Here is a 22,387-nt window from a genome sequence, read left to right as displayed (position 1 = left end):
CAGGTGACCCCACCTCGCCCCCGGAAGCCCTGTTTAGGATGTGTTGAAGATGCACACAGCACTGCTCCTCCTGGGGCTGGGGGGCACGTCACATTTGCGGGAGTGCTGGTCCTGTGATTCCTACAAAAGAGCCTATAGCTAAGGAGGCAAGTACTGGAGAAAGGGCAGCCCCTTCCAGAGAGGAATCCTGAGCAGTCGTGGGAAGGAAGGGTCTGCAGGGAGTCTGAGCTGACCCAGACGTCCCTTCTTGAGGACCCAGCCGCACCCTGCCAGAGAGAACCCCGTGTCTGGAAAATGGCTTTGGCCCTAGGTTACTGCAGGGAAGCCTGACCCTCTTCTTCCCTACGTTGCCTTCCAGATTGGGTGCTTCCGAAGCCGCTGCTTTTGACAGTGATGAATCAGAAGCAGTGGGTACAACCCGGGTTCAGATTGCCTTGAAGTAAGTGACTGGGAGGACGAATGCAGAGGGGGTGGTTGTCAGCATCCTCCCAGCCTTGACCTTCATGGCTGCCCAGGAGAGAAAGCAGAACCAGCAGGACCTGCCAGGAGCTGTGGACTCCCAACTAAAGGGGGCCAACCCTCTCCCTCCCTCTGAGCTCCACATTTTACAAGTGTTTAAAAATGAGGTCTTGAAGACCTTACAACTTGCCCCATCTCACAGAGCTGGCCGATGACAGCGCCAGACCCTGACCAAGACCTCTAGCATGTTGGTCTGTTCGGTCACTGTTGCTATGGCTTTTTGTCTTACCATCCCATCGAGGTTTCCACCCTCGGGGGGCTGCAGCCCAGATTTGTTATTCTTGTGGTTTTCTCGGTGCAAGATGACCTCGATCTTATTTTCAGTAGAAATTAGTGGCCAACATTTAAATGTCAAGAAATTTCAGATAGCGCAATCTTCTGGCTTCTCTTTAAAAATCGAGACTGACAGCTCTGTACCTACACCCCTGCATGGCAGCAAAGCCCGGGCCCCTGCCTCCAAGCTCACCGCAGCCCCCTGAGCAGCCAGCAGCCACATCGGTGATCATTAAGAGAGAGAGAGAGATGTGTCACTCATAGCTGCTCCATATGCCCCTTTCCATTTCAGGTATGATGAGAAGAATAAGCAATTTGCCATATTAATCATCCAGCTCAGTAACCTTTCTGCTCTGCCGCTGCAGCAGGACCAGAAAGTGTGAGTATATCGCTGACACAGTGTCTGTCACCCTCTCAGCCTCTGTGGCTTTGCCTGGGGGCGCTCTCCTGCTCTGTCCTGCTCCGACAGTGGGCCGTGTGTGTGTTTAATATGTGTGACCGGCGTCATGCCACGCATCCGTACTGTATGTGTGGATTCAGGCGTGATGGTGAACTCACTAACTGTAAAGGGAAGCACTCTCCACGGCTTTAGTTCCTTCCCAAGTACGTTGTGAGCACCTGCCATGGGCCAGCACAGGAATGAGGTGCTGAGCACATCCTTGCCCTTGGGAAATCATAGCCGTATGAAGAAGGTGGTCATGGCCCCTTTTGTCTGCTCGAAGCCTAAGTATTCCATGCAGAAGGAGATGCGTCTGCCGTTCCCAAAAGTCAGTACCCATTGCTGTGCTTCTGTCAGAAGGGCGTGATGGCTCTTACCTTACAGGGGATGATGCAGCGAACACTGCCCTCTTTGCCTGTTGGCTCTTCCCACTGCCCACCGGCCCTCCATTTCACTGCATTTCCTCTGCCTACATGTTTCTCCTTTGACTAGACTGTATGCATTGGGGCAGCAACAGGAGCTCCTATTTCCGTCGTCTGCACCCCGCCAGCATGAGGCTGCGATGTGTGGGAAGGGGAAAGGCGGGAGGAAAGCCAGCCAAACAGAAGGACGACAAGATGGGACAGCAGAGTCGTTTTCAGTCTTCCGCTCTTACAAACAGAGCCAGAGTGAATGACCTGCTCCGTATCTCATTGGTTCTTGTGCAGGGGTGTCTGTGGGAGAGTATCGAGACACCGGCTGAATGGGTCACGGGGTCAGCGCCTTCCGTGATTATCCCCTCTGCGGGGCTGTAGCCTTTTGCCTTCCTACCAGCGGTTGTGTAAGGCTTCCCGAGTGTTAGCAAGCAGCCTCGCTGATTCTTCTGCGCACAGAAGTTTGCACACTGTCGGCCTCAGGCTCCGCCCACTCTGAGGTTCTGGAGATTGGGGGATTCAGAAGAAGGAAGAGTGATGTGTTATCCGGGGGCCCTTTCTGCTTCCCTTACAAATACCTGCACAGCCCCTTGGGAACTTGGACTCCCCACTGCTGTTTGCTGAGGGATTTGCAGCAACTGTTTAGCCCAGCACATCAGCCCAGATCCGGGCTGAGCTGGGCTCTCCTCTGTCTCCCTCTAGGAACATTCGCGTAGCTATCCTTCCCTGCTCCGAAAGCACCACCTGCCTGTTCCGGACCCGGCCCCTGGACGCCTCAGACACCCTCGTGTTCAATGAAATGTTCTGGGTGTCCATGTCCTATCCAGCCCTTCACCAGAAGACCTTAAGAGTCGATGTCTGTACCACCGACCGGAGCCATCTGGAGGAGTGCCTGGTGAGGGCTCTGTCTGTCTGTCTCTCTGGCCTTCTGTCTTTCTGGGGATGGGCCCACCTTGCAGTTCAGGGAGGAGGCTTAGAGAAAATGCAGGCTGTGGTGTCAGCACAGCTCATCCTGGGTTCCAGGCAGGGAACTCTGGGGCAGGCAAACAGCGTTCTCATGCTCACAGGGAGCAGGGGGCAAGGAAGTGGGAAGCTCCTTTCTGAGCCCCACAACTGAGGCCACGTCCCTTGTGCCTGAGGCTGCATTGCCTACGACTCTTAATTCTCTATCTCGTATCTACAAAATCCAGCTAACACTGCCTACCTCACAGATGGCTCTCTGAGGATTAAATGAGGATTAAAGCAGAGTTTCTGGAACTTGAACATGCACACAGGTTACCTGGGGCTCTGGTTAAAAATGCGGATTCTGATTCAGCAAGACTGGGGGCAGGTGGGGACACCAGGAGATTCTGCATTTTTATTAAGTTCCCAAGCGCTGCCGATGGCTGCTGGTCCCCACAGCAAGTAAAACAGTGATGTGTCTGTGCAGACTAGATGCTCACTGGCTCTCATTTCCCACTTCTGCCCCTCCTCAGCTGGGGTACAGAACAACATCATCGCTGTTTATGTTGTTGATACTGTTACTGGCAATAATGTGATAGCATCCATAGATTGAAGGGACCTGCTGTGGCAGGTGCTGAGCTAAGCTGCATACATGTGGTTTCTCTACCCTCACTACAATCTTCTGGAACAGGTACTGTTACATCAGTGAGGAAACTGAGGAACAGAGAGGTCACAGAACTTTGCGGGGTCACACAGTGGCTGGAGCGGTTAGAACCTACTGCAGGTCCCCTCGTACTGCCCACTCATGTCAGCCCACCGGAGCCCACAGCTAGGACAGTGATTGAAGACTGGCGAGCAGGGGAGGCACTGGATATTAGAGCAGAAAGCTTTTCTAAAGCCAGTCTCTTCTGCTGAAGCACTTCCTCAGCCCTGGGAATTCCTCAATGAGAAGAGAATCCTATTCTCTTCTCCTAATTGGATGTCTTTTATTCCTCCTTCCTAATTGAAGTCTGGCCATTGCTGGTTGCCATGGCAGCAGCCAAAGCGCTCATCCCACTGTGGCTTGTCTCTGTCTGTGGCCAATGGGAAACCTACTTTCCTGTTTCCTGTGGGGATGTGGAGTGTCGGGCTGCCGTGTTTTGGTGGTTAGAGGAGCAGGCAAGGACGTGGGACTCGAGGAGAAAGGCTGTGTGCTCCCACGCGGTCTCCCTACAGCGCTGGGTTTGGGGAATCCCTGGTCTGTTTGGAGCTGCCTCGTTAGCCAGCCTGCAGCAGTGGTCCCCATCCTGAGCGGTGTCCATGTCTAGGACAGTGCTAAGAACTCTGTGTGCAGCATTGCGCTCAACCCTCCCAGCAGCCTAAGGAAGAGATGTCAGGATTGCCTCCATGTGACAGACAAAGGATCAAGGCCCCATGGGGTGCCTGGGTAGCTTAATGGATTAAGCGTCTGCCTTCATCTCAGGTCATGATCCTAGGGTCCTGGGATAGAGCCCTGCATTAGGCTCTCTGTTCAGTGGGGACTCTGCCTCTCCTTTCTGCTTATATACTCTCTCTCTCTCACTCTCTCTGTCAAATAAATAAATAAAATCTTTAAAAAAAAAAAAAAAATCAAGGTCCCAGAATGCTAAGTAGCCTGCCCAGGCCATCCATCAAGTTGGTGGAGAAGCCTGTTTCCTTTGCAGCTTCCTTCCACCCAGGCATTGCACTGTCCTGCCTCTCAGGGGGTTCCTGTCTCACCCCCGCCCCCAGACCTGAGTTACGGGTTAGGATGAATACGAGGCCTGTCTTCCCCAATATCTCAGGCAACAGTTCTACCGAATGCTTAAGTATGGCATAATAGGGGTCACAGGCTCTCCAGCTGGGCCCTGGTGGTTCACGCCCTGGTCGTCCACTCCCAGCTGCTAAGCTCAGTGCCACTTAGCACAGGTTCTGTTAAGAAAGCCCATTTCTCAGGCCCTACTCCTATCCCATAGGTAACCATTACAACAAAGAGGCTCCCTTGCCCCGTGTCACCTTGCCTTCCCCACTGGGGAAAACCCCCACCCTGTCAAAGTGAACTCTTCTTCACCCCTGCACTTGGAGGGAAACACAGCCAAGCCGTGGATCTCATTTTAAAATGGTAGTCATATGATGGACACTGGGGAGGGTATGTGCTGTGGTGAGCACTGTGAATTGTGTAAGACATGAATCCCAGACCTGTACCCCTGAAACAAATCATACATTATTTGTTAATAAAAAAATAACATGAAATAAAATAGTAGTCATAGGGGTGCCTGGGTGGCTCAGTCAGTTAAGCATCCAGCTCTTGGTTTCGGTTCAGGTCATGATCTCATGGGTCATGATGAGGTCGAGAGCCCCAAGAGCCCCGTGTCAGGCTCCGTGCTCTGCCCCTCCCCCCAACACAAGTGTGCATGTGTGCTCATGCTCTCCCTTTCTCTCAAATAAATAAATAAATCTTTAAAAAAAATAAAATTGAGGTCATAAACCTCATTAGGGTCATGAGCCTAATGCTACTCAGCACCAATACTGCCTCTCCCCTAGGCCCATTGCCTTCCCCTTGTCCCAGGGGCAAATTCCTACCCTCTCCTCTGTCCTCAAATGTGAGGAGAAGCAGCAGCTTCTCCAGGTCAGGCTCCCCTTGCTGAGGCCCTTGCCTCACTCGTTCTTGCCATTCATTCTCCTGGCTCTCACCTAGCCCCCCCCCGCCCCACTCCCCGTCTGAAGCAGGCTTCTCTCAGGGACACCATAGCACTGGTGACTCGGGCTTTCGCCAGTCCTTCCTCCACTGGATCTGGCCTGTCAGTATACCAACATGCTGGGAATGCCCAGTACTTAAAAAGAAACCCAAAAAGCAAAAAAAAAAAGGAAAAAAAAAAAAGGGGAGAGAGAGAGAGAAGCTTTTTACCCATTTCTCCCTCCAGCTACTACCTTATTTTTTTCCTTTATAGTAAAATGTGGAAAGGGTGTTCGTGTTCTCTCTGGAAACCAGCTCATGTGGGATTCCGTCCTCACCATTCCACTAGAAGTGTGCTCAGTGAGGTCATCGGGGGCCACTGCTCCGTCCTCCTCTCCCTTGGCCAGTCATCTGTGTTTGTTCAGTCGCTCCGCTCGGCGAGTCTTCCTCGGCATCCTTTGCCCTGGCTTGGCCTCCAGGACACCTCACTCTCAGCGTCCTTCCCTCATCACCGGCTTCTCTGTCTCTGCTGATTCTTCTCGGTTCTCCAACTGCTGTATGTCGGAGGGCACCGGGGCTCAGGTCTCACCCTTCCTCCTTTTCCATTCGCATCCCCTGCCCCGGTGATTGAGAGCCTCGTCTCTGGCGCCCACCACCATGCCAGATGTCTGGCTGCAGCCAGGGCCTCTGCACACGCAGCTGCCTTATGCTCCCACTGTCTGTTCCACATCTTCTCTTGCTTGTCCAGGAGGCATCTCAGATGAACTTGTCCGCCAGCACACCCCTGATCTTTCCTTTTGCGTCTTCATTGTCCCAGGTGACAGCAACTCCATCCTTCCACTGCCCAGGCTGGGGACCACAGGGTCATCTTTGTCCCCTTTCTTCCTTTCCACCCCACATCCGGTCCTTTAGAAACTCCTGGCAGCTCCATCTTCAAAAGATCCCAGCCGTTAGATGTTGATAGTGGGGGAGGTTGTGTGTGTTGGGGGACAGAGGGTGTAAGGAAACTCTTTGTACTTTCCACTCAATTTTTTTCCTGTGAACCTAAAACAGCTCTAAATAATAAAGTTTAAAAATAACAAAACTAAAAATCCTCTGCCAAAAAAAAGAGATCCCAGCCATTTATCACTGCCCACTGCCCCACTGCCATCTGTCACCTGGATGCTACAGCCGGCTCTACAGGTCTCCCTGTGTCTGTCCTTGCCTCCCTTCATCTCTTAACATGGAAGCCAGAGTGAGCCTGTTAAATTGCAAATCAGTGTGTGAGACTCCTTTAACCTAAAACCTTAGGGTAGCTTTTGTCCCCACCTAGAGTCAACTCCTGGGCTCCTTGCCTGCCCCCTAAAGCCCTCGGGGATTCGCTCCTATTACTCTCCCAGATTTTGTCCCAGGATGACTCTTGCAGCCTCCCCATGCCCCTTGAATACATCAGCATGCTCCCTGCTCTAGGCCTTTGCACTTGCTGTCCCCTCTGACCGGAATTCTCTTCTCCCAGATACTGATGGGCAAGGCTCACTCCCCTGCCTCATTCTGGGCTTGACCCAAAAGTCACCTTCTCAGTGAGGTCTTCCTTCTACTCTATTTAAAATCACTGTCCCTTTCCCCTTCTCTTACCCACCCCCGCTCCCCTCTCTCTGTATTCTTTTTCTCTGTGGCACGTTCCCCCTTTGTTTATATCACAGATTTTAGGGGATACATGATTTCACATTTTATCGAATCTCTAAAATCAAGATGCACTTTATACTAGATGACGGGTCATAGTTTAATTGGCAACTAGTTTTCTTTCTTAGAGTGCAAGAAATAGTATATTGTATTATTAATGGCATCTTAGAGTCCCGTGAAATACAATCTAGTATTTACTTTACAATTTGTTTATCTGATTCCCCCAGACTGGAATGTGAGCTCATGAGGGCAGAGATTTTTATCTGCCTTAAATCTTCCTGTATCCCCAGCCCCCAAAACAGTGTCTGGCACATAGAGGCTACTTAGTGTGTGTGTGTGTTGAATAAATGAATGCCTTCAAAGTGAATCGTTTACCAAAGAAGACCTATTCTCACCTATGAGCCAGCCCAAAATACATGGTGTATCTTGTTGGAATTACTAGTGCTCTGAGGGCACTGTCACACCTCAAAGCTGTCATTATGTTCATTCCCCCTTACCCCTCGAACATGACCTGGCATGTTCTGAACCGTAATGTCTGATGCATTTGTCTGTCTTTGAGCCCCTTGGGGGCAGAACCTTGTCTTACATGTTCCTGTGTAAGTCTGCTGCGAAGTGCTCAGAGGATATTTATTAAATGATTAAATGAGTAATACACACACATTTGTGTATATGTAAATATTTTACAGGTGCCTAAAATGCACTGGCCATTTAATACCTGAACTGACTCTAGTCCTGCGGGTAGGAGTTATCTACCACGTTTTCCCCACTTACTCACCATTGTTGTAGAAATTAGCCGTTAGCCACACGTTGGGTTTTTACAGTCTGTACCATACCCTGGTCCATCCTGACCGAAGGAAAAACTGGGGGAAAGGGTCCCAGGTGGGTTGGAGAGGCCCCTCCTCCTCCCAGGGGCCACTCAAGCCGCCGCTTGGCTACTGGCCAACTTCACAAACTGGCTCGTGATGTTTTCTGCTACCCCGTTGGCACAGCCGCTGTTGTTTTGGGGATAGTGAGTCAGCCAAACCCCGGACCTGGTCAGGGCTCTTTGAAAGAGGGCATGTTGAAACAATAAGGCCTCAGGAATGGTGAGAATTATTTTATCATTTCTGCCACAGAGGATGTGTGTCATCGGAAATAAATCCTCTCCCTGGGAGGTTGCATTCAATTAGGTTGATACGGTGTCGTTTCACTCCATCTTAAGACATCCGTTTACACGATTCAAAGAAAAACTATATAGAAAGATTAATTGAAGAGAAATCGTGTTCCCCCTGACCCTTGCACCCAGTCCCCCCACCTATCCTAGATGGCTAAGCACTTTGATTTTTATCTTTCCAGCATTTCTTTTTGCACATATATTCACCTTGTACCTCAAATACGGGCAAAATATATGTCTATATAGAAAGAGAATATATGTATTCTCATCCCTTTTTCCTTTTTTTTTTTTTTAAATTTGAGAGAGAAGGAGAGAGAGCATGAGACAGAGGAAGGTCAGAAGGAGAAGCACACCCCCTGCTGAGCAGGGAGCCATAGGTGGGACTCAATCCTGGGACTCCAGCTTAGCTGAAGGCAGTCGCTTAACAAACTGAGCCACCCAGATGCCCCACCTTTCCATTTCTTACGCAAAAAGTAGCATACTGCATATTCCATTCTGCGCTGTTTTTTTTTTCCTTAACAATACAGCCTGGAGGGCGCCTGGGTGGCCCAGTTCCTTGGGCGACTGCCTTCAGCTCAGGTCATGATCCTGGAATCCCAGGATCAAGTCCCACATCGGGCTCCCAACTCTGCAGGGAGTCTGCTTCTCCCGCTGACCTCTCTCCTCTCATGCTTTCTCTCTCTCTCTCTTTCAAATAAATAAAAATCTTAAAAAAAATAAAATAAAATAAAAATAAAACCAGTACAGCCTGGAAGTCTCTCCACATCAGCACCTAGAGATCTTCCTCATTTTTTTGTACATAGCTGTATAATAGCACATCGGGTAGGTATGTTATGGTTTATTTCTGCAGTCTCCTGTTGCTAGAGCTTTGAGTTATTCAAAATCTTCTACACTGGTCTTAGTGATGAGTTTTTGGATCTGACTTCAAAAAGGAGTCAGGCAACAAAAGCAAAAATAAACAAGTGGGACTATATCAAACTTAAAAAAGCTTCTGCACAGCACAGGAAATCATCAACAAAATGAAAAGGCAACCTACCAACTAGGAGAAAGTGTCTGCAAGTCGTGAGTCTGATAAAGGGTTAATATCCAAAAGGTACAAAGCACTTGTAGGATTCCAGAGTAAAAAAGCAAACAATCCAACTTAAAAACGTGCAGAAGATTTAAATTGTCATTTTTCCAAAGAAGACATACAGAAGGCCAACAGGTACATAAAAAGATGATCACCATCACTAATCATCAGGGACATGCAAATCAAAATCACAGTGAGAAAGTGCCTCATCCTTCTTAGAATGGTTATTATCAGAGGGACAAGAGACAGCAGATGTTTGCAAGGATGTGGGGGGAAAAAAAAGACTTGTGCACTGTTGGTGGGGTCTTTTCCATGGAAAAGCATGGGTGGTTCCTCAAAAATTTGGAAAAGCATGGGCGGTTCCTCAAAAAATTAAAAATGGAATTGCCTTGTGATCTAACAATCTCATATCTGGGTATATAAACAAGGTCTTTTTTTTTTTCTTAAGATTTTATTTATCTATCTAACAGAGATCACAAGTAGGCAGAGAGGCAGGTAGAGAAGGGGAAGCAGGCTCCCCACTGAGCAGAGAGCCGTATGTGAGGCTCGATTCCAGGATCCCAAGACCATGATCTGAGCTGAAGGCAAAGGCCCATCCAGGTGCCCCCATAAACAAGGTCTTGAAGAGATACTTGCACACTGTGTTCATAGCAACATTATTCATGATAGTCAAGAGACAGGAGCAACCCGAATATGTGTCCGTAGATAAATGGATTAAAAATTGTGGTCTCTGGGGCTCTGGGGTGGCTCAGTCAGTTAAGAGTCCTGACTCTTGATTTTGGTTCTGATTACAGTCTCAGGGTCATGAGATTGAGCCCCACGTCGGGCTCCGTGCTGGGCACGGAGCCTAGTTACGATTTAGTTATGATTCTCTCCATCGCCCTCTGTTCCCACACCCCCCACCCTGGCTGGAACACACACTGTCTCAAAAAAAAAAAAAAAAAAAATGATCTCTGTATATAATGGGATATCATTCAGCCTTAAAAAGGAAAAAATCCTGTCCCATGCTACAACACAAATGAACCTTGAGAACATTATGGTAAATGAAAAAAGCTCATCACAGAAAGACAAATAAGTGAGTGATTCCACTTATATGAGGTATCTGAAGTAGTCAAATTCATAGAAACAGAAAGTGGTGTTTACTTGGGACCAGGGGAAGAGAAAAAGGAGAAAAAGGAAGTTGCTTAATGAGTACAGAGTTTCAGATTTGCAGGATGAAAACGTACTAGAGATCCGTTGCATAATCTAAATATAAACACTATTGAACTATACACTTAACAGTAAGAGGGCAAATTTTACATGACAACATGGATGGACCTTGATAACATATTAAGTGCAATAAGCCAGAGAGAGAAAAACACATACTGTGTGATCTCACTTACATGTGAAATTTGAAAAACCAAACTCATAGAAATAAACAGATTGATCGTTGCCAGAGGTGGGGGGTGGAGGGTGGGTAGTGGACATGGGTAAAGGTATTCAAAAGGTACAAACATCTAGTTATAAGATAAATAAATTGTGGCCATGTGGTGTACAGGGTGGGGACTAGTTAGCAACACTGTATTACTTATTTGAAAGTTGTTGGGATAAATCTTAAAACTCTTGTGTAAGAAAAAAAAATTATAACCGTGAGGTGATGCATGTTAATTGAATTTGTTGTGGTAATCACTTCACAAAACATACTCTACCAAATCTTTATTTTTTTAAGTAAACTGCATCTCACCTGAGGCTCGAACTCACAACCCTGAGATCAAGAGTCACATGTTCTACCAGCTGAGCCAACCAGGCACCACCCAAATCTTTATATTGTACAACTTAAACTAGTACAGTGTTACATGTCAGTTATATTTCAGTAAAACTGGGGGACAGGAGATGGTAAATTTTACGTTTTTTTATCATAATTAACAAAAAAATACATACAGTGGATGTTCAATAAGGATTTGGTGAATGAGTAAACCAATGAATGAGTAAGTTAGTGAATGAGTGAGTTGTAGAAAATGATTCACAGCTCATCCTTTCCTCTTCCCAGAAGTTCCCATCCCCTCTGGGGGTGTTTTTCCTACTTCCCTCAGGAGCCGAATTCCCCAGAATACCTTGTCAAGCCCTGGCTTATCCTCTTGCCTTTTCCCATCCTCAACAGGGAGGCGCCCAGATCAGCCTGGCTGAGGTCTGTCGGTCTGGGGAGAGGTCGACTCGCTGGTACAACCTCCTGAGCTACAAATACTTGAAGAAACAGAGCAGGGAGCCCAAACCAGTGGGAGCCAAGGTCCCCACCCCAGGGCCTGAAAGCACGGTGAGCTGGGCCCCGGGTTGGCCCCACCCTGTTATGTCTGCAGCACCTGGATGGATGGACGGAAAAGCCTCTCCCAGAGCTGAAGAGGGCGGGCGTCAGAGGTGGGGAAGCAGCCGAGGGTATTGGAACAGAGAGGGAGAGGAGGACAGACTAGGAGGGACCTCTGCTAAGGGGCAGGTAGCTCCCATTTGCACAACTTCCACATCTGTGCTCTCCCCTTTTGCACTTGGCTTGACGTAATAGAACTTGGCTGATGAAAACCTTGATTTACGTTGTTTTTTTTTAGTGAAGTGGAGTAGGAAGGAGAAACCTGTGTAAGATAAAACATTAACCTTTCTTGAGAAGCCACTACCTGCATCATGGTCCATAGTGGAGGTTGCTCTGAGAGGCAACAGAAAGTCACAGGAAGGACAGTCAGAGGACAGAGTGATTGTTAGTTGGGTGACAGGTCAATCATTTCACTTCCCTGAGCCTCTGTGGTTGTTTGTTTTTGTTTTGTTTTGTTTTTTTCCATGTCTAATCTGAGTCTGAAAAGGTTGTTAGGAAGGTTCGAAGAAGCACATGTAAAGAACAGTCTGTACTTGGTTACTCTGGATAGTCATTGCCCAGAATTTCAGTGGAGGGGGTGGGCTAGGTCATCCAGTTAAGGATAAGGGTAAGGATTAAATCTGTTTCCTCCTCACCACCCCCACCTCCTTTTTCATCCTCCTCATTTTCTGCACTTCCTTCTGTGTTTATTATGTGCCATTACCAAGGCTCAGAAAGGTTACCTAAGGACATACATCCAATAAGCAACAAAGCTAGGTCTTCCTCACTCCAAAAAGGAGTCCGTGAGCTAGCAAAGGTCTTGAAAATATCCTCGGCTTTCTAGAGCATGTCCTTTGGTGAGTCACACCAACCTTAGACACATTTGTTTCCTTGTTCCCATTTCTCAAGGGAATAATTGTAAGCTCTACCTATCACAATAGTTGTAAAGATTAAGTAAGATGCTACACAGAAGCTGTTTATCAGTGTGTGACGTATACCAGGCCTTCAACTGATTTTTGTTCCCTCTTTCCCAAAAGAAAATTTCAGGGAGTTTTCAGGCTCTGGCCCACATGACCAAAGGTATTTACAGATGAACTTTGGGCTCAGAAAACTACAAGATCAGTTTTTGCTCTATTATGAGCTGCCATTCACTGAATGCTAATTATGTGCTCGGTACTCTTCTCTACAGCTTACGGACGTATTCTCAATTAATCTTCCTAACAGCCCTTTGTAGTCGTTTTTAGAAACTACTGTAGAGGAAACTGAGTTCCTCAGGCTTCCTCACTGTAGACACCATTCAGTATAGATGCTCTTCCTCCAGGAAGTCTTCCGTGAATGCAAACCCCACGCTGACTTTGCCATTGCTCCTTTGTTCTTACACATCACATTGTTTTGTTATTGACAGTTCATGTGATGGTCTTCCCAACTACACTATAATCTCTTTATAGCCAGAGACCTGTAATTCTGCCTCACTCAACTATTAAACTGGACTGTCTTCCAAACGTCTGTCCAAGCAGACAGGGCTTATTCTCAGGAGAATTGCCAGGTAGATGAACTGAGCGCTGTCCTTACAGTTTATGAGTGACTGTGGGGCAGGATGCTCACCCACTCTGGTCTTTAGTTTTATTCTCCGTCCATGGGGAGGGTCACACTCTGAGCTCCGATTCTTGCCCAGTGAGGTGGCTGCAGTGGCATGCACGTGAAGCCCTGGGCCTTTGTCTCCACAGGATGCCGTGTCTGCTCTGTTGGAACAGACAGCAGTGGAGCTGGAGAAGAGGCAGGAGGGAAGGAGCAGCACACAGACCCTGGAAGACGGCTGGTAAGTGCGCATTCCCCTGGGCTTCCCGAACTGATCTGGTGTGGACCTGGATACAGCAATGAGATGCCCAGACTCCAGGGCAACCAAGAGAAGGGTTCCCCTGAGAAAATGGAGAACCTCTCTCCTCACAGGTTCTCTACAGGCAATAAGGCAGTATAACTGACCCTTGAACAGTACAGGGGCTAGGGGCACCAAGCCACAGCACAGTCAAAAATCCACATAGAGGGGTGCCTGGGTGGCTCAGTGGGTTAAGCCGCTGCCTTCGGCTCAGGTCATGATCTCAGGGTCCTGGGATCGAGTCCCGCATTGGGCTCTCTGCTCATCAGGGGGCCTGCTTCCCTCTCTCTCTCTGCCTGCCTCTCTGCCTACTTGTGATCTCTTTCTGTCAAGTAAATAAATAAAATCTTTAAAAAAAAAAAATCCACATAGAACTTTTGATTCCCCCAAAACTTTACTACTAACAGTCTGCTGTTGGCCAAAAGTCTTTCCAATAATATAAACAGTGCATTAATGCATACTTTGTATGTTATATGGAGGATACTGTATTGTTACAATACCATAAGCTAGAAAAAAAATTTTTTTTTTAATTTTTAAAAAAGATTTTATTTATTTATTTGAGAGAGAGAGGGAGAGAGTCAGTGAGCACAAGTAGGGGGAGCTGTTGGCAAAGGGAGATCATGACCTGAGCCGAAGGTAGACACTTAACCAACTGAACCACCCAGGTGCCCCTAGAAAAAAAAATGTTAAGAAAATCATAAGGAAGAGAAGATATGTATACAGCACTGTAGTATATTTATCCAAAAAATCCATATATATGTGGACCCGTGCAATTCAAACCCCTGTTATTTCAAGATCAATTGTATATAGCCTGATACGGTGGTTCCCAGAATTTCTTCCCAATTGGTCATTTTGTGATCTATAACTCACTCGTGCTAGTTCACATATTAGTGTCTGCGTTCACTCATATTTATTTTGGTAAAAAACAAACTTATATTACTATATATCGGAAGTAGGTATAATCTGCCATAAATTGAAGATGTTTCAAAAAGCAACTGCATTTGACTGCTAGAAACAGAGAGTAGAAATAATGGGCTTAAATTAAGATCGTTTATTTCTTTGTTACTTACAAAGAAGAATGGGAGGAAGCAGTCCCAGGCTCATCTGTCAGCTCCATGGTGTTGCTGGGAACCCAGGCTCCTCCTCTCTGTCCACTTCTTGCTCTTCTTACTGGGTAACTGCCATCACCGAGACTGCTTTATAGCTCAAAATGGCTGCTGAGTCACCAGCCATCAGGCAGGCATCAGAAGAGAGGAAAGACAAAAGATGTGCTTGTATGCCTTTTAACCACAGAGCATTCCTCAGAGTCCCACCCAGCAATTTCTGCTTGATTCTCATTGGGCACACATAGCCATCTGGCCTACCTAACTGCAAGGGAGGCTGAGGAAATGAGGTCTGTGAAGTTGGGTACAAAAATCAGGGTTGTCTCACCAAGGAAGACAGTGGAAGTGGATCCTGGATAGGCCATGAGACAAGTCTGCCTCAGAAGGTAACAAAGTTAAATGTAATGAAAATCAAGCAAGAGTATTAAAACCTGCCTAGACATATTGCTCACTAAGGCTCTGGGCCTGAGGTCTTCCTCACTGCTAAACAGGGAGATTAGTCAGTGTTTCAGCAATATTAAAGACATGCGTTGCCAGAGAGACTTCTCAATATCCAAAGGAGAGCTGGAGATAGCTTTCTGTCTGTGTGCTTCGAGGCTCTTTAGTCTCTTGGATCCCAAAAGAGAGGTCTCCTCACACATAGGAAACAATGGTATAGACCAAAATTCAAACCTTAGCTTCATTATGCTTTGGTCACCTTTAACAAAGCGTTTTTAACTTTTTCTTGAGGTATGACACACTTACCTAAAAGTTCCCCTGAGTGTACGGCTCAGTGAATTTTCAGAAACCAAAGTACCCATGTAACCAGCATCCAGATCTAGAAACAGCATAACCGGCTCTCCAGAGCCCATAGTGGGCTTCCTCCAGGCCACTGCCCTCCACCGCAGGGGCAGCTGTTGTCAGGTGAGTCACTGTGACCTCATCTGAGCCTATCTGGAAAAGCGGGCTGAGCTGTCACACCGGCTACGTGGGCTTGCTGTGGTGGGGCTGAAGGGAAAGCCGCCGTAATGAAGATGAAGCCCAAAGCTCATGGTAGACGCTCAGTAGATGGTAGAAATTATCACTCAGAAAATGAGAAGAAAGCCTGCTAAATACCAGCTCAGAAGGCAGAAGGCAAATCCTATCTCAGAAATGACCAGAGCCTGGGAATTTGCCCTTTGGGAGGAAGTATCGTCAGGCTTTAGTGCACGTGCTCTGAACTCAGAGGGTTGGGGACTCAGACTCGTGCTCCATCAGCTTCCTGGGGGATCCTAGGTCTGGGTGAGGCTGAGCATCAGTGAATTTTAAAAGCTCCCTGAGCGACCCGAATGTGCAACTTTCAACCGTGGCTCTAAACCTCCATTTCTGCCTCCAGGAAATACAGATTTAAAGAGTGGCCACAACTCGGGGATATTTTGCCGACTCAATAGAATTATGCATGATAAGCCCTTAGCACAGACTTTGTCCCACAGGAAACACTCAGGAGCTCTTCTGTATTATTGTTACCGCCCCCTCGTTATGCATTGGGTCTCAGAAAGGGCCTTTCCGTAATATCTTTCACTCCAGGGGCCAGCAGAGGTTTTCTGGAAAGGGCCAGAGAGTAAATGTCTGCTTGGTGGGCCATGCGGATTCTGGTGTGTCTACCCACCACTGTGGTTGTGCTATGAAAGGAGCCGTTGGTGGCACACGCACCAACCATCACGTCTCTGCCATTGAAGCTTCACTTGCGAACGCCGAAATTTGAATTTCATATACATTTGCACATGTCATGAAATATCATTCTCTTTTTGATGTTTTTTTCAGCCATTTAAAAATATAAAACCACTCACAGCTTGGGCTCTCCAAAATTGGCCATGGGCTAGATTTGGCTCACCGCCTCACCCCACTTCTATTCTTCTCTTTTACCATCTTATATCTCCATGCGATTAAAGGGTAGGTCAAGGTTCTCCTGAATTTTCGTATATTCATTTGTTTGTTTTAGGGCTCCCTCTAAACAGTCTCAGTTTCTCTCTTTCCCTCTTTCTCCCTCCCTGTGTCCCTTTCTTTTGCTTTCTCTCCTCTCCCTTTCCAACCCTTCCTACCTCCCCTTTCCTTCTTCCTCCCTCTCTCTCTTCCTCTCTGTGGCACACCGCTGGGCTGGGCTGGGCTGGGCTGTGCAAAGGTCTGATGCCGGAAATAGGCCCAGGACCTGTCTTCCAAAACCCTGGCACAAGATCAGTGGTTTCTGCCAAATTCCAAGCTTGTGGTGAGACTTTTCAAGCCATCCCCTAGCAACTGCCTTCTGTTCTCTCTCCCTTCTCGGCCCCCTCTCTCCCCACCCCTGCCATTCAAACTTCCCTAGACACTGACTTACAAAAAGGACTGGGAATCCCAGAGCTGCTGTGCTGGAGTCAGTCCATCTGCAGGCCCCCTTCCCCCAAGACTGGAGGCTTCTTTTGGCCTGGAATGTTAACTAACTCCGTTGTGCCCACTCCGCTACATAGTCCTATGCGGGGGTCCCCCAAATACTGGCCCTCTGTTCTAATTTCCGCTCTATTCTCTCAGCACGCAAGGGCCAGGATGCCATAGTTACTCCCTCCTTGTATTTGTTTAGCTTTCTTTAGTGCACACAATCACAAGCTTGGACTTTCTTAAGATCCACAAGCAAAACGAAGTTCTAAGAGTATTAGAAAATATAGGAGACCGTAATCACACACAATGCTAGGGTGAAAATCCTGTGTTTGCCTCCTTGGGAACTTGTGTGTGTGTGTCTAGGGCAGAGGTTGAGAAATGGCATTTTGGGGTCCCAGGGCACGTGTGCTTTACATTTTAATAGGCATTGCACAATAGTTCTCAAATAAGATGGTACTAGTAAATGCTCCCACCAGCAGTGATTAAGACTACCCTTAACCCTACACCCTTTCTGATACTCCATGTAGTCTAACTACAGTTCTTCATCAAGAATACATCCATGTTTGGGGCGCGTGGGTGGCTCAGTGGGTTAAAGCCTCTGCCTTCGGCTCAGGTCATGATCCCGGGGTCCTGGGATCGAGCCCCACATCGGGCTCTCTGCTCCGCGGGGAGCCTGCTCCCTCCTCTCTCTCTGCCTGCCTCTCTGCCTAGTTGTGATTTCTCTCTGTCAAATAAAAATATTAAAAAAAAAAAAAGAATACATCCATGTTTTATTTCAGCGGATACTGCTACACTGACTTCAGCGTGCAAACTGGCTGCTCTGACGTACACTCCGTTTCCCATGCCTTCTATGCATTTTGCCACTCTAAAGGGTGAAAAGATGTTGTCAACTTTAATCATGTTTCTCGTGGACAATTGAGATTTTTTTCTCCTTTCCAAAAATATTTAGATCAGGTTCATGGTCAAAAAGAAAAGACTTCCCTGGTGGTCAGGCACTTAGTGGGGTTGGGCAGATTGGACGGAAAACCTGGCTGCCCCCTTCGTGCTGCGCGACACCGGATAGGACCTAGAAACCCACTGATCCCGGCTTTTAAATCTGTAAAATGGAGACAGTAATTGCTTTCAGTGTTGTTGTAAGGCCTTAGCGTGGCACCTGGTGCTTATTAAGCCTTCAGTAAATGCTGGTTGATGTGGCATCTGCCAAATTCTTAGGGAGGTGCTCATCGTGTGTTCCCATATTTAATGGCCCTTTTATGAGTAGATCAACAAGCTGTGGGGGCAAGGGCAAGGGTGTCCATTAGCACCCGCATCTAAGGGCAGGGGAGGTTTTAGTCATGAGGCTGGAGATCCAAGATCTTTTCTCCTCCTCGGGAAAATCCCAAAGGAGATTTTGTGCTTATCCACAGTCTCACTGAGCCAGCTAACTGGATATCAGATTCTCTGCTTTGGGCTGGAATTCCGTCAGCCCAGTAAGGCAACACTGTCTCCTGCTGATCAGAAGACTGGTGATTATGTATGTCTTTTAGAAGACGGGACTAAAGATAAATTAGTAATTAACAAATGCAGTCTACTTGTCACAACTCCTCCCAACCCTGAAGTCCGAAGGGAAAGAATAATCATGAAAAGTATCACCAAAAATAAACTCTTCGGCACATGGTGTCAGAACACCATCAGATATCCATATAGAAAAAAATAGGGGCCCCTGGGTGGCTCAGTTAAGCGTCTGCCTTTGGCTCAGGTCATGATACCAGGGTCCTGGGGATCAAGCCCCGCATCTGGCGAGCCTGCTTCTCCCTCTTCCTCTGTGCTTTAGCTCTTTCCCAAGTAAATAAATTAAAAAATCTGAAGGAAAAAAAAAGAGGAATGGGGTGCTGGAGTGGCTCAGTCAGTAAAGTGCCTACCTTTAGCTCAGATCATGATCCCAGATCCTGGGATCAAGCCCCACCCACATCAGACTCGCTGCTTAGCAGGGAGTCTGCCTCTCCCTCTGCCCCTCCCCGCCTCATGCCTATGTGTACTCTCTCTCTTTTTCTGAAATAAATAATTTTTTTAAGAAAAGAAGCTTTATTCATAATTGCCAAGAAATGGAAGCCTTTCAAATGTTCATCACCAGACAGATGAATAGCTGTGTGAATTGTGATGTATCCATGCCATCGAGAATGCCCCTCGGTAATGAAAAGGGGTGAACTGCCGATACAGGCACCAACATAGTTAAATCTTAGAGACTTTAGATGGAGAGAAAGAAGCCAGAGACAAAAGAACCCATACTGTCTGATTGCATGTATACAAAATGCTAGAAAACTCAACCTGCAGGGACAGAAAGCTTATCAGTGGTGGGCTGGGGGTAGGAAAGGGTACAAGAAACTATGTGCGGTCATGGAATGTTCTATATCTCGAGTGTGGCAGTAGTTACACAGGGGAATACATCGGCTGGGAATACACTGGTCAAATGAAACTATATGATGAAAATGCATTGTGTTGTACAACAGTTAGACCTCACTAATTTTTGTTTGTTTAAGTGTGTCCTCAACTGTGAAAAGGCTTGGAAGCCCTGCCCTAGGTGCATTTAGAGGCAAGCGCGCAGATCAGAATGATCTCTGGTAACCAAAGCTCTTTGTCATCGCAGGAGGTATGAGGAGACCAGCGAGAACGAAGCCGCGGCCGAGGAGGAGGAGGAGGAGGAGGAGGAAGGAGAGGATGTTTTTGCTGAGAAAGCCTCACCTGATAGGGACGAGTGCCCAGCATTAAAGGTAGGAAGGACCAGAGAGACCAGAAGGTCTGTCTTGGGGAAACAGTCCTCGGTGCCTGAGTCCAGGCATTCTAAAAAGGCTCCTCTAGCCTTGGGGAACAGACCCGTGGAATGGGGTGACCTGCAGAAGGTTGTATAGCAACGCCCCTGCCTGTACTGCAGGACATCTCCGTGACCATAAAGGAGGAGAGGCTGGTTCTCCCCTCCTCTCTCCTGCCCTCTGCTGCTCCCATATCTCCAGGCTGACATCAAGCTTTGTGGCCAGATGGGTCTGGGTTCAGGCACTGGCTCTGCTACTCTCCACTGTGCAGGCTTAGGCAAGTTACTTCGTTCCTTCCAGCCTTCATTTCCTCATCTCTAAAATGGATACAGTAATACCAGCCTCGCTGACACATTCTTAAGTGTTTCTTTGTTTGGATCTACCCAAAGTACAATAGGAAAAAAGTCAGGTCGGGTTCCCCTCACCACCTCCTTCCCTGCTGTGCTAGGGTTACTCACAATAACCAGAGTCAATCTCCACAGAGAGCTCTCTGTCTTCTGCTCCAGCAGGAAGTAGAGCATCCTGTTGTGGGTGAGCAGGGCACCTGGGTGGAGCTGCGGATTGCTCACTGCACAAGGGTGCCTGGCCGAGAGGGGCTGGAGAAGAACCTCGGGCAGCCTTCCAGCTGCTCCACGCCTGAAGTACAGTCTTTTTACAGCCTCTGCAGTCAGAAGGCGTGCCTTTCTCAAAATTATGCAAAGGCACTGTAGGCCAACAGGGCCCTACATTCAGGTGTTCTTGTTTGTTTGTCTGTTGCTCGTGCCCCCGGTAAAAGGACAGTAGAAAACCTGCTCCCCAGGTTGAAAGACTGAGATTTGCAGATTGCCTCCGTAATTCCAGGGAAGCATCTACGGTTCTTGGCAGCAGCACTGGCGGCCTTGGGTGTGGCTTTGTCAAAATGTGGTTGGCATAGACATCTTGAGGGCATGAGGTCGAGGACATCCGTCCACATACTGCTCATGTGAGCTTGTTTAGGGACTGAATATGCTGCAACCCACATGGAGGAATAGGGGCCCGCCCAGCACTCGGGGCCTCAGGTGCTGTCCTGGCACAAAGCCCCCAGCTGTATCTAAGGGTCAAGGGCCAGATGGTGGGAGTGGGGAGCAGCTGGGGAGTCTGCCCCAAGAGTCTCAGCTGGGTGACCAAGACACTGTGGATACGAGTAGCCTCAAAGCTCTGACTTCTTCTTCAGGTGGACAAAGAGACGAACACAGAGACCCCGGCCCCCTCTCCCACAGTGGTGCGGCCCAAGGACCGCCGGGTGGGCACACCATCCCCAGGGCCCTTTCTTCGGGGGAGCACCATCATCCGCTCTAAGACCTTCTCCCCGGGACCCCAAAGCCAGTATGTGTGCCGGGTAAGCAAATGCATGGTACTGCTTTCCTCCCAGAACACCTGCTTCCCGAGGAGTCGTGAGAGTCTGGGGCCTCACATGGTTCTGGGTGCAAATCCTGATGCCTCTTAACTTTGTCAGCTGTCCTTGGGCGAGTTAACGCCTTACTGCATGCAGGGTTAATACAGCGACTTCAAAGGATTGTTCCAGGGATTGAATTAGAGCAAATATGGGAAAAGCTTGGTAACCCATGCAAGACCAACATTTCCTTTATCATTCCCTCCTTCACACCCTGCCGTTCCCTTCTACACGACCACTTGCTGAGATCAGACTGACCCTTCCCTGTCCCCAAGCAGGCATTCCTTCCCCACTTCCAGGGTGATCCTAGCATGCCACCTGAGGTTGCAAAAAGGCAACATGTCCATACTACGTAGCCGCAGATTGGTTAGTTGGATTTCACTGAAGCTGTCGCTAACGTTGAAATGTCAGGGAAGGCGATTAAAAATAAAATAAAAATGAAGAGATTTCACATAAAATTCGAGTTTCTCTTGAAAAAAAAAGAAAGAAAGAAAGAAACTGCCTGCCCCTGTAGGCTGCACATTCTCTCACAGCAGCCAGGGGCCAGAGCTAAGCAGTGGGGGCATTTGCCCTTAGATGGTTGGAGGGGATGGGCTGGCACGTTCACTCTGGCACCCTGGCCCTCTTTACCTATTTCGGTTGGCAGCCTTCTCTTCCAGGCTGCACTGGAGTTAAGTCCTGCAGTAGGCTCGTGCTCCCTTGTACCTTTCCCTGTATATCCATCTCATTAGGCTACCCCTTCCCAGGCCTGCCTCCTCCTCTCATTCCACTATAAATGGAGGGTTTGAGCCCTTCCCACGTCTGAGGGGGTACCAGCCTTCCTCAGGAATGGCACAGATATAACACAGGCACACTTCCCCTGAGTCCTGGGTCAACATCCTTCCTTACCCTCTACCGTGGAGAACCAGCAAACGTTAACTAGAAGCAAAGACAGAACCTTCCCTGTCTAATGTTCCAGTAAGTTGTCAGAGAAGGAGACGCCCATGCAACCCAGCCTATGTCATCAACCTGACACTTAGCCGTCCACTGTAATTTGGGAGGAAGAGGGGATATTGAGGGGACTTTTCAATATCTGACATTCAGTATCCATGGCCAAAATTCTAAGATTGAGTAGAGAAGCTAATTTTTTACAATATGGTCATGTCACCAGTTTACAAGGTACACCAGTCATTCCCACAACAACATTCCCTTAGTCCCTCCCAGAAATAATGTAAATCCCTCCCTTCTGTGTCCTGCCTCTAGCTAATTGTTTGAGCTTGTAAACATGTGCACATTGGCTACATATCCCGGGAAAGGTACAGAGTTTGCTGAAGTCCCTGATGGGAATGTCGACGTCAGGGGATTCGTGAATCACATGTGGAGAATCCAGTAGTT

The 22,387-nt window shown here is 48.0% G+C and overlaps 1 protein-coding gene across 2 annotated transcripts in view; it reads left to right on the top strand.

Annotated features, from left to right (window-relative positions):
- WWC1 (WW and C2 domain containing 1) overlaps positions 1-22,387 on the top strand; it is a 149,807-nt gene that overhangs the window by 115,554 nt on the left and 11,866 nt on the right. For both annotated transcript variants that reach the window (XM_045999085.1, XM_045999084.1), the window contains exons 13-19: positions 359-439; positions 1,085-1,171; positions 2,347-2,539; positions 11,285-11,437; positions 13,192-13,283; positions 19,440-19,563; positions 20,795-20,959. In XM_045999085.1, coding sequence (XP_045855041.1) covers positions 359-439; positions 1,085-1,171; positions 2,347-2,539; positions 11,285-11,437; positions 13,192-13,283; positions 19,440-19,563; positions 20,795-20,959 — 895 coding nt within the window. The remainder of the gene's footprint in view (positions 1-358; positions 440-1,084; positions 1,172-2,346; positions 2,540-11,284; positions 11,438-13,191; positions 13,284-19,439; positions 19,564-20,794; positions 20,960-22,387) is intronic.

Source organism: Meles meles, chromosome 3, assembly GCF_922984935.1.
Source record: "Meles meles chromosome 3, mMelMel3.1 paternal haplotype, whole genome shotgun sequence".
NCBI lineage: Eukaryota > Metazoa > Chordata > Mammalia > Carnivora > Mustelidae > Meles > Meles meles.
This window is presented reverse-complemented; position numbering and strand designations above follow the sequence as displayed.